This window comes from Mobula hypostoma, chromosome 16 (assembly GCF_963921235.1).
Source record: "Mobula hypostoma chromosome 16, sMobHyp1.1, whole genome shotgun sequence".
Taxonomy (NCBI): Eukaryota; Metazoa; Chordata; class Chondrichthyes; order Myliobatiformes; family Myliobatidae; genus Mobula; species Mobula hypostoma.
In genome coordinates, this window is record NC_086112.1 from 54,277,217 (window position 1) to 54,289,869 (window position 12,653).

A 12,653-nucleotide genomic window follows, 5' to 3' on the forward strand; every position below is an offset into this window, starting at 1 on the left:
AATTTCATATTATGAAAGTGCATCTAACAAACAAGGTTACATTTTTATTCAATTGTGTAACATGAAAATCATAAGCTACACATCTGAATGTATCCGAATTCAATGGGCAGTCTAGTGATGGAGCAGATCAGATGCCATCTGACTATCAGCATGTCTTCGTACTTCCACCTCTACATATATGTGGTGGTCCAAGAGGTTCCGAAGCGCAGTTCATAGCCAAATGCTCCTTTCTGAAACACTTGCTTACATGACAACAGTATTCAGTCTAATATTACACCTCAAGACATGTTGCTCTGTATATTATACAGGTATATAAGCCTGCTTACCTTACAGCTGTTTTCAGGTTAACCAGCTCCTCATGTTGAACCAGGTCAGTTTTATTAATGATAATAAGGTCACCAAGGGCAACCTGCCTAAACACAAAAAGGTAGGATTAATCAAATACAAAGCTACTGGAAAGCATTATCTTTGAAAATGCTAACAGTAAAAAATAGTTCACTGATGAACTTGGAGAAGGTAGAACTTTAAAGAGCTACATTGTCAAGCAAAATATTCATATTAAATACTACACAAAAATAAACTCTTTAAAAGTATTAGAATCACATGTGATCTCACTTTACAATGACAGACCATTTAAAGTTACTTTGCAATACCATTTAGAGTAAGTATTTTTCCTTAGAAGTGAATAGAATACCTGGCTGCTTCATTAACCAGGCCTCCAGGTTTCTCTTCTGTCAGATGCTGTAGAAAATACAATGTATTTATCAGCACAATGCACAGAATAGAAATAACTAGTTTTTCATTAAAGGTTATATTAGTGGCTATACACAACAAAAGCCAATTTTCTTTAATGCTGGAAACCATGTATTCATTAAGCTTTCATATAAAATAGAAGAATGAGCCATTGCAGCCCACTTCACTTCAAACTGTCTTGACTAATATACAGAATCAGGCTATCTAGCTGCATTCTCAGTTGGGCAGTAGTGCAAGGAAACGTAAAATATAATTGGGGGGGTGGTGGTAGGAATGATAGAAAGTAAATAAGCATTCACATTTCTTCACAAACTAAAGAGTATACTGTATCAAATTGAAAAGAGAAAGAAACTAGGAAATATTTTGAATGAGAATCTTCTTCATAACTTTAAAAATCAGAGGAACAGTCTCAATTAGTAAGCTGAAGAATGTTTTTCATCAAAAACACTAATGGTCTTTCTCTGTTCTTAAGGTTCTGGAATAACTGTTCTCTATTCAACCATCACCTATTTGTTTCCACCCATGATTCAATTCTCTTGTTCTGTTTTTAAATCTTAAGTTTCAGATTTCAGTTACACACTGTAGGAAGGACCAGGCAGCGATTTTAAGTTTTCAGTTTTCCAAGGAGAGATGGTGCACAACAAAATAAAATACTTATACAAATTGCTCACCGTAAATTATAGCTTGAGCTTAGGCCTAGGACAAATCCAACTTATGACCTTATGAAAAAGGGCAAATATACAATAACACAAAAAATACTCAGTCCCTACTTAGAGGACTTTCAAGGTGAAAATAAGCAAACTACAATTATTATAGAAAATAAAACCAGTCTTATTCTTCCTCAGGATTCGCATTACAGTAAGGTCAAACACACTACACATTCTAATTACTGTCCATTACCTCTGGAATCGTTACACGTTTCTCTGCAGAGAGGAATCTGCACCTCTCTGGACCTCCAGTTAGCATTCACAACATCCTTAAGTGACAATTATGAAGTAAAACAAAAGGAAATTGTGTTCCTAAGGCCAGATAACTCTCATGCTGTATTCAGAATTAATTATAAACAATTAATCTTCTCAGTTACAATAAAATTACATTTACATAAAAGGATGCACATAGTACAGAAGATAAAGGATAACAGATACAACTCAGTCACATCTTCATTACTGATGAGACTGTTAAATATACCAGTTTATCCTCTGCTGATGTGTAATGTTTGATCAGCTGAAAATCTGACATTCAATGAGTGCAACAAATACCACCCAAAAATGATCTATAAAAATAACAAGAGTATTTTTGTGCCTGGAAGCTGAAGGGAAAAATACCTCTGTTTATCTTGGTAATGAATATGAACACAAGAATGAAAAATTCTACTAACCAATAATACAACAAGCACTCAGAGAACTGTGATCTAGCAGCCATGTCAAAGACCCTGCACAGGATCAGTACTGCAACAGGATGGAGACACTTAACTTGGTGACAAGACAAAAAAAAAACCTAATAATCAAGGGATTTTATAATACAGGAACAATGATTTTAAATCACCTACTCAGAAATTACATTGCTTACACATTTACATTGAATTATTGATTGTATGTTAGCGAACCATATGACAGAAACAATCTCCTGCCATTTGACCCTCAAATATAACCTAACTGACTTTCTATTATGTAGCAATTCAAATGGTAATTTGAGTTACGCATTCTCTACTGTAAATAATCAAAAGCAACTTGTGCTATATTAACACAGAAAATAAAAAGAAAACACCTTTCTTTGACCTTTTTATAAATCCCTGTTCATTAACTCAGTTCAATTGAATGTTGCCAACCCTTTAAAGTCAAATCATAAAAGAACTATGGCTCTGGTCTAAATGCCAGGCCTTTTGTGTCAAAAGCTACCATTTGCACATGTCCAATCATTTGCCAATGATTAAGAAATTAATATTTTAGATCACAAGATGACAATCCTATTATTGTGATCGGTCCTGATTTCAATTACTACTTCAGTTTCAATTTAACTGGCTGACCACACAGCATCTCTCCCAGCTTCAGCTGTGATGGGTCCAGCCCGTGAAGCATGACACATTCCAATTGCTGCCTATTACCAATGTGTCATCACTTGTAGTGACATCAAAACTATTTAAAAGCTAGATAACTGGCAGAGGTCAAGCATTCGGAGTTGCCAAGGTGGACAGGTTGCCAAATTTTCATCCTCAAATGAGAATAAAAATAAAAGCTTTGATATTTCAAGCCATAATTGAAATTCAGCAGGTTTTTGTAAATCTGTCAATCTGTCGTTCTTTCAACCTGATCTGTGCTATCCATGAAATAACTTCATCTGATCTACATGTGTATTTTAACAATTGCTTTTCAAACAAAGGAACTGCCACTACACTTTGAAAATATTTCTTTTACAGAAAGACATCTGTTTTGTTTGCAAGAGAAAAAATGTCTTGCATGTGCTTTTAGTAAGTAGGAATCTTGCCTTTCACAATAGAACATTTAACCAATAGCCCAACATAGCAGGTTTCTAATGGAAAAGGTAATTGAAAGTTAAACAGTAACAGATAAGCACTTTGTCTGATATTTTCATTTCTTTCTCCTCTCATTCCCAATCAATTTTTATCTTTCTCAGTGCACTCATTCTCACTGTTCCATAAGCATTTTCAGTTTCATCTTAGTCAATTAGTAACTTGCGGCACAGAGACACTTAACTTCCCAAACAGAAATCAGAAATGCAAACCTGTTATTTTCTCAACCTGCAATTATCTGCTAAATAAGATCAGCGAATAGGAGTTGCAGGGAACCAATAAGGAAACTACTTAGTGCAGTGGTTAATGAGTGTCAGAGTTGAGGGAGTACTGGAGAACAAACAGTATTGGACAGCGAGAGGTGGAACAATGGAGAACAAGGAGAGGGTGAAGGAAGATGCAAGTGGTTAAGGAGGAGCAAAGAAAAGAACATTATTTTGATTTCTTTTCAGGCAGAGAAGGGATGACGAGAAGTCCAAGGTAAGACTGGGGCAATAAATAGAAGTGTTCTGGGAGTGGTTGATGCTGGGAAAATGTATTATAGGGGTTTAAGTATGATCAGAGAGGTAGAATGGTTAGAAGGCAGGCTGATGAAAGAGGCAGAGGTGGTTGGGGCAGCAAAGCACTATGGGAGGGGAATCTGGAGATAACAAAGGAGAAAACAAAAGATGCGAAGAAGGGAAAAGGGAAGAGTGAAGGGCAGGAATACAAGCTGAAGATATTAAACAGGAGTAATAAATGAAAGCCAGAAAATCATAGGAATAAACTGGAAAAGCAAATCCATGAGATGAAGAAGACATGTACGTGGCTTTCTAACCATTACCGGAGTAAGATACTGACAAGGGTGGGCCATACGCTAAACATGTACAGAAGTTATATTTAACATTCACTGCAGGTGATGTTTAAGGCTCAAGCTGTCACACCATCCAATTCCAGCTTGAACAAGCAGTTAAAAAGGGTAATTAAATGGATGGTCAATATATAATGGTTCTGGGGGCCTTGTTTAATCTAGGACATTTCCTATCATAGTGTATTCAGATGAGCTGGTGATGATCAAATATTGGACCTTTCTGATTGTAATAACACAATCTTCACTCCTTTCCAAGTTTACCATCAGAATAACAATTGGAAGTTCCAAGTTCTACACTTGAAAATGAGCAATTTAAAGAAAATCATGCTTGGGAGAAAGGTGAATATGTGTTTCTGAGTCTACTATGATTTGGAAAAGTTAAAAACTCAAGCAATTTTAAAAGAAGAAATCTTACCTGCATTCCATACTTTGCATCAACAACAGAAATAATACCTGGAGTAAAGAATAGTTCAAAATCTTTTGATACCAGTTTTCAATCATCTATTTATATAATGACTTGCACATTTTATTTCAAAACACAATACTTGAATGTAGAAGAATAACTAACATAAATTTTGAATTTATATAATAAATGGTATTTTCTGTCCTCCATATTTCTTTTCCACGTCAACAGTAATACACAATCTGCCTGTTGGAAATGAGTTTACGTTTGAGGACATAATTTATCTAGTAATACTGATCAATCTAATCTTTGTCCCTTTACACCATTCATAGCTGCATACTGGCTACAGAAAATGGTTCATTAAAAATTCAGTAACTGTAGTTAAAAAATCCGAAGTTTGTTCTGGTCTTTGAGGTGCTGAGTTGGCTTCTGCATTTTTCAGTATTGACACTTGACAACAGGTTTGCACTAATTCTCGATTCAACTGAACTTCATGTATTTCTGTTTTTCAAGATTACTTCCACAAATTAGCAAGCAACTACATTTTTCCCCCTTATATTATGCACAAAACTGTAAATTTGATAACAGAAAATAATTAAAATTTCACTGAGAAACCTCAGTGTACTTAGGTTCCTCAATGAGCACATCAGAATTCCACTAGAATTTTAACTAAAATATCAGATTTAAAGAGCAATATTCTTCTCATTTTACGTTCAGTTTTCAACTGCCAGTTGTATTAGATTAACTTTGGTCTTCTGTGTAAGGTTCCCTCACAAATTGAGGGCAGATTCCTGTTTTCCCACAAATCACTGTTCTTGCTGCGCCAGAAAATGTACAAGACATTGGCGATGTTGACCTTATTGCATTACCAGCACCTACCCAACCTCCAGTTTACAGCTCGATGAAAATTGTCTATATTTGTGAAAGATTGATCTCTTCCTTGATTGTCAAGTTATTAGGAAATTTTTGCACCTTTCATTACATTGGCTAAAAGTTAACAATATTTCAGTTTCATTGAAAAAACTTATTTAAAATCCTACCATCAAGGTAAACATCACTTCCCAATTCTGCATCGACCCAAAACATGGTTGAAACAGCACCTGTGGGAAGAATGAAGTTAACTATAATAGAACAATTGTTAAAATTACATATGTTTTTCCAATGAAACTGTGTTTACACATAACTAATTATCATTTCAATGTTTACATCTCATTTGAAAATGATTATTGAACATTGTTTTCTACTTCAGTTCACTTAACAAATCAGCTCCAGAAGGCCACAAATCCCATTATTTACTCAGTTCCAAGTTTTCCCTGTCATTACCTAGAGATTCCCCCACAAGTCACTGCTGTCAGCACAAGATTTTGATCCACACTTTGCCAATAGAGACACCAAGAGAAAAGCCCAGATCCTCCAAACCCTGCTTGTTCAAAGTGAGGGTTGACATTGGTGGCAAAGTCTCCAAATTTATCAAGAAACTCATTGTTTCATGTTTCCATAACCAAAAATGTCCTTGCAAAATTACCCTTAAAGTATAAAGTGATTAGCCATTTATTTCTGGGAGAAAAAGGCAAAACTAAACAGCCAAATGAATGAAGAAGTGTTTTACCACCAAATGACAGGATATCCACCATCTACAAATCAGACGAATGCCCAGATGTATAACTAATCTCACGAGGGAAATATATTTTGAATGTAAATTGTTTGTTATTAATTCTGCATGCATTACATTGACACATTTTGAAGGCTGAAGTTACTTTCAAAACCTGTGACAAGAGTTCTCAGAAACTTACCTTGGCAGAAAAAGCTTCATTCCTGGCATGTGTTGGTAAAAGAAATCAAACCATAGATACCTGTTCCCCAATAGTGCTACACATCTAACAGAAAGTCCCTCCAAATAGTAGATAACTTGATACACCAAAGAAACAGGCCCTTCAGCCCATTGATCATGAAACACCCATTTACACTATCCAACTCCTCTCATATTCCACCACTCACCTACACACCAGCAGCTATTTATATTAGCCAATTCATCCTCCAACTCATCAGCTGTTGGGACCCAGGAAGACACCAGAGCACCCAAGAGAAATGTTTATGGTCACAGTGAGGGCGTACAAGCTCCATACAGAGTACCAGAGGTCAGAAATGAAATAAGGAACAGCAAACTCTTCCACAGACAGGGCAAGGAGCAGTGGGCCTGGTGAGTGGATATCTGGTTGGTGAGGTTATCTGCTCTTATCAGCGCTTCTGTGTGCTTCTAATACAGTCTCTAGGTTCTCAATACCAACGTTGAGTGCTCCTTCTCCACTTTGAGTACTAAAGACCTGTGTTGATCAACTATCCAGGGTGTTCACCCCTATCTTTAACCTCTTGCTTCGGCAGTCTGTGGTACCCATCTGCTTCAAGGGGGCTTCAATTATACCTGTGCCTAAGAAGAACGTGGTAATCTGCCACAATGACTGTCGTCAAGTAGCACTTACATCCACTGTGATAAAGTGTTTTGAGAGATTGGCGTTGAAACCTATCAGCTCCTGCCTGAGAAGCAACTTGGATCCACTCCAATTTGCCTACTGGCACAAGAGGACAACAGCAAGTGCCATTTCATTGGCTCTTCACTCAACCCTGGAATATCTGGACAGCAAAGATGCTCTTTATCAACTACAGCTTGGCAGTCAAAACGATCATCCCACAAGACTAATTAATAAGCTTCAAGACCTTAACCTCAATCGCCAGTCTTCACAGGTGGGAGGGGGGGGTGGAAATCAGGGAATCAAAGGCAGAGTGGACTAGCAGCTTTAAATTCTTCAGTGTTATCATTTTAGAGGATCTATCCTGGGCTCAGCACATAAGTGAAATTATGAAGAAAGCACGGCAGCACCTCTACTTCCTTAAAGATTAGTGTGTCATCTAAAACTTTGACAAACTTCTGTAGATGTGGAGTGGAGAGTTTATTGACTGGTTGCATCATGGCCTGGTATGGAAACACTAATGCCCTTGAACAGAAAACCCTACAAAAAGTAGTGGATTCGGCCCAGTCCAACACACAAGGGCTGCCGCAGGAAAGCAGCATCCATCATCAAGGACACTCACCACCCTGGTCATGCTCTCTTCTTGCTGCTGCCATCAGGGAGAAGGTACAGGGGTCTCAGGACCCACACCACTAGGTTCAGGAACAATTATTAACCCTCAACCAGCAGGCTCTTGAACGAGAGTGAATAGATTCACTCAACCTCACTTGCCACATCACTGAACTGTTCCACAACCTAGGGACTCACTTTCAAGGACTCATTATCCCAGGTTCCTGACATTTATTGTTTTTTCTCTTTCATATTTGCACAATTTGTTGACCTTTGCACATTGGCTATTTGTCCATCCCGTTGGGTGCATCGCTCATTGATTCTTGTGTGGCTCATGGATTTTCTGTGTATGCTCACAAGAAAACAAATCTCAAGGTTGGTATATGGTGACATATTATGTACTTCGATAATAAGTTTACTTTGAACTTTGAATGGTTCTGGTGCACAGGTTCCCAAGAATCAGTGAAGTGCCACATTTTTGGAGACTTTCAGCACACCTTTGAGTAACTTCTTCTATCTAACTGGTAATCCTCTCCTACCACAGAACTTAGAGTAAGGTGCCTGCTTCAGTTTAATTTTGAGCATGTGAATAGCGTGGCCTGTTCAACACTGTTGACTCTCAGTTGGTTAACATCTACATTGCAATCTGCAAAACTGTGGTCAAATGTGGAAGCAAGCATGTGAAAAATGTATTTATTTGAATGAAAAAAGATTAAGCTCAAAAAAAATTGTAGCAATGGTTATCAATCGATATTGAAGTATTGAGAAAAGAGCAAAAAGTTCATGAATAACCTGGGCAACTTTTTATAGCTGCAGATGGTGACAATACTTAAGCCTGCCAGGGGTGATTGGATAAATTATCTATCAAGCTTAATGATTGTGATTGATACAAGGCTCTCTATTTTTATGAAGAAATGCCCTACTTTTACTTGGAGAGATTGATTGTACTAATTTGTTTCCTCGGCTCTTTAAAATAGGCTGTTCACTGAATGAATCAATTTGACCTGCTTTACATTAGACAGCCTGGACCTGCCCACTTCAAACTCCTACATTACACAGTATTAATAGGATTGTTTTACTTGAGCATTATTTGCTACAACCTATAGTCCAACTACAGTGCTTCAAAATATAATATAGGGTTAACTGTGAACTTCAATGGCTCAAAGGTTAGGTTATCTTTCTGGATTTCAAGTTGTCCAACCATATATGTATAATCACTTAATAATCATTGTTAAGTCAAAGAGATTGAGAATGCAATACTTTTCGCAAGATTGTTAAGCAATGCTTGAATTTTTTTGGACTTCATCCAGAAAAATTGACAATTGTGCTAATTTCAGAATCAAAAAAAGAGTCACAATTCCCCATTCCAAGCAAATCAAAATACCACTTATGATGGATAAAATCTGGTCATGTGACAAAATCCAAAATCAGCCTCACATTTTTTTTCAGCTACTGCAGTTTCTGCATTCTGCAGTGCAACACTGCATTCAAGAAGATCCCTTTAACACCAGATGCTATCCTAAACCGAGACTCCTACAGGATGTCAATTCTACCAAGCAATCCAGTTGACAACCAATAAAACTTCTCAATGCAAACAAGAGAAAATCCAAGCGACACACAGAAAATGCTGGAGGAACTCAGCAGGCCAGGCAGCATCTACGGAAAGGAGTACACTCATCGGTTTGGGCTGAGACCCTTCCTTCATCGGGACTGGAAAAAAAAGATGAGCCTGACAGTCAAAATGATCAAATTAAGTCTAACTAAAGCACTGTTCAAAATTGAGGATTCTAAATAAATTCGGCATGCAGTGAGAATTTCTGAACAATTCATGAGTGTCTGTATGATAAAATCGAAGTTTCATGATTTGCTCATTTACAAAGGTCTTCTTGAAGTTCACCGAAAATGTTGTTCACTCTGGTTTGACTGTTTCAATTTGAGATTGTTGCATTCATGCCATTATAGAAACTGGTTAGGCAATTTTACGGATTAAATTTAAGTTCTGAACATTTCTATTCTTTCCACATTTAGTCCAAATATTTCAAAGACAAAAGGACAGTTACAAAATCAAAGATATAAAACTGTTTTTTGTCCAATGAAATGCCTAACTGGTATAAGGTGTACCAAAAGAGTTATGAATGGACAATGTTTAAAGATTTGATATAAAATCAACAAAATTCAGACCAGAATTAAGAGGCTTTATTTTAAGAATAAAACACTGAATAGAAATGAAATGAATTTTTGACATGTCCCAAAGCGACAGCTGTTGATAAAGAGCAAATAATAAATGAAAAGTATTTTTATTTTGAGAAGAATTGTGACATGTCCACCTGACAGAATGTAATACTTCGGGGAAATAAAACAATGATAACCGAACTCATTTTGTTAATGTCTAAACCTTTCTACCTGAACTGACAAGATACTGACCTGGCACGTCATTCCTGACAACAACAAAAGATCTGTCAGTCCGTTACATTGCTTGCTCATCCGAGATACAACTCAGCCCAAAGGCTCTAATGACTACCTGATCTGTATTGATTTTTTTCCCAATAGCTTAATAGTTTCCCTATTTTGCGAAATGGATTTGCAAGCTATGGGTTCAAAATCAATGTGCTTTATTTTAAAGGAACTCAGTGCAGCATGACAATTACTCACTGAATTTCTGCCTTCTGAGTTATACATGAGGAATAACTTGGATGGCAATAAAACCTCTAAATTTACTTTTGTTTTGAAAGATACCAGCTCCTTCATGATTTCACAATGCAAAAAGTTAAAGGAATTCTTCTCCATAATTTCATTGCTTTAGAGAAGAGTCTGAATTGTTATTCCCTATATTTTTCCAGTGTAAAAGATACAAGTTTCACATTAGCAGCATTGAAAGCTATTATTCAGAATGGTATTCTATAACATACTGCAGGACAGATTTTTGCTGTGACATCCTAATTAGAGCCATGCAAAAACAGAATGGTAATTAAGGTTTCTAGATCAACGTTACTAACTGATCTGATAGCTGTATTCAGTCATGCTAAAGACCCATTGAATTTGTGATCTTTGGCTCCTTGTGTTTTAAATTACTGACTCTCCGATAAACAAAGCACCCGAGGATTTTTAACAGTAATTCTCCTAACATTATGTCTGATATTGACAGTCAACATATTAGAAAGTAAATCTCTATAGTATGAGATCCAACAAAAGATGTGATGCGACACTGACTATTTACTTTTATAATCATGCTTTCACATGTCATTACCTGGATCAGCTAAACCAGTGGTTTCTAGCAGAATGTAGTCAAACTTGCCCTTTTTCTGCATGAGGTTCTCGATGGCCTTCAAACCATTGTCCCTGTATGGATTAATTATATTTAAAAGATTTTAGCATCCCAGGGCTCTTTAAAATAAATGCACAGCAGATTTAATTATGAACTTTCAGTACTCATTGTTTGATACACTATCTTCAAACTCTTGCATATAATGGAAATGGGAAATCTTATTACTTGCAACATTTTCTAATAAAGCCACAAAAAACACAGCTCATACTAATAGGCTGAATTGTTCCACTGTCCCTCACCTCCTTTCGAATTGTTGTTTTGCCACCATTCCTAGCCTTGAAAACAAGAGGCAATAGCCTAATAACTCGTGATCCACATTCAATCCTAACAATGGGTGTTCTCTGTGTGGAGTTTACTGATTCTCCCTCTGATTTTCCTCAGATATTCTGGCTTCCTCCCCCAAAGGCATGGGAGATAATTGTTACAGTAAGTTACCCAGAAAAAGTTGGTGGCAGCAGTTGATGAACCTATGAAAGAGAATAGGTCATAGGGAAATAAATGAAGAAATGGGACTGCTGGGATTATTCTACAAACCAACAGAGACTTGATGAGACAAATAGCCTCCTATTTTGTAAGAAAATATGATTATCCAAATTTACTGATGAAAGGTAAGTGGGGAAATTGTGAGAACACAAAAAGTCTGCAGTGTTAGAAATAGGTTAAGTGGGCAAAAAGATGGGAGGTGATGAAGAGAAATAAGAGATTATCACTTTAGTAGAAAAAAATGGAAAACATACTATTACTTAAAGGTTAAGTTATTGAGAATTAGTGTTCAGGCAAATTTGATCGTCTTAAGTAGTACAACAAGCATGAGCCTATGACAAATATCTAGGAAGGTAATTGCAATACTGGCATTTATTGTGAGTGGGATAGAATATAGGATTATGGATATCTTCACCAACAGAACAAGGCACATTCCTCACCATGTGACTCCTTTGTCAGACCACACATGAAGTGAGTATCATGTGCAGTTAATGCCTCCTGTTGAGCAGGGAGTTGCTTGCCTTTGAGGAAAGCTTAGTGCTTATATTCCTGTGAAAAGGGAGTTTTGTGAAGAAAGCGTGATTCTGACTGCGAAGCGAAAGATTCCAAGAGGACTTGACAGGATGCATTTCCTCGCTGAGGGGTTAGAGAACCTCTTTCACAGTTTGAGGATGAGGGGTCAGCAACAGAGATTAAATGAAATTTCTCTTCTCGGACTATATGAATCTTTGGAATTCCTAAAAAGGGCAAAATTGTGATAAGGTATATTCAAGGGTGAGACTAACAGAATTTTGAACTCTAGGGAAGTCACAGGTATGAGAATTGCACATGAAAATGAAATGACTCCATGAGCAATGACCTTATTGATGTCGGAGCTGACTCAAGAGGCTATATAGCTGAACTTATAATCTTAACTGCCTTCAAGGAACAAGGCAGACACTCTGTTAACTTTTCTGGGGTTAATTATTCTCACTGATTCTGCATGTATCCCATTAAGTCTGAATCTTAAGCCGGCCATTTGAGCAGTTAAGTAGAACATAAGCAGGAAGGACTTGGGATCATGTCTTAAATAGGGAGAGGCACCCAAGCAAGAGGCAAATCTAATGAGCCTTTCCCCTGTCCACCATGTTCACAGCTTGACAAAAACACACACTACATACCACCAGTTGTGTAAAGACACTGCCTAGAAGGCAAACCACTTCTGCAGAAAAAATTTGCCAAGAACAATCATA

General features: G+C 37.0%; 1 protein-coding gene across 4 annotated transcripts in view; it reads right to left on the reverse strand.

Annotated features, from left to right (window-relative positions):
* Positions 1–12,653, reverse strand: part of cbwd (COBW domain containing) — a 48,820-nt gene that overhangs the window by 21,923 nt on the left and 14,244 nt on the right. For all 4 annotated transcript variants that reach the window (XM_063068959.1, XM_063068956.1, XM_063068957.1 and 1 more), the window contains exons 5-9: positions 10,861–10,952; positions 5,577–5,636; positions 4,549–4,586; positions 695–741; positions 327–413 (exon numbers count right to left, since the gene is read on the reverse strand). In XM_063068959.1, coding sequence (XP_062925029.1) covers positions 327–413; positions 695–741; positions 4,549–4,586; positions 5,577–5,636; positions 10,861–10,952 — 324 coding nt within the window. The remainder of the gene's footprint in view (positions 1–326; positions 414–694; positions 742–4,548; positions 4,587–5,576; positions 5,637–10,860; positions 10,953–12,653) is intronic.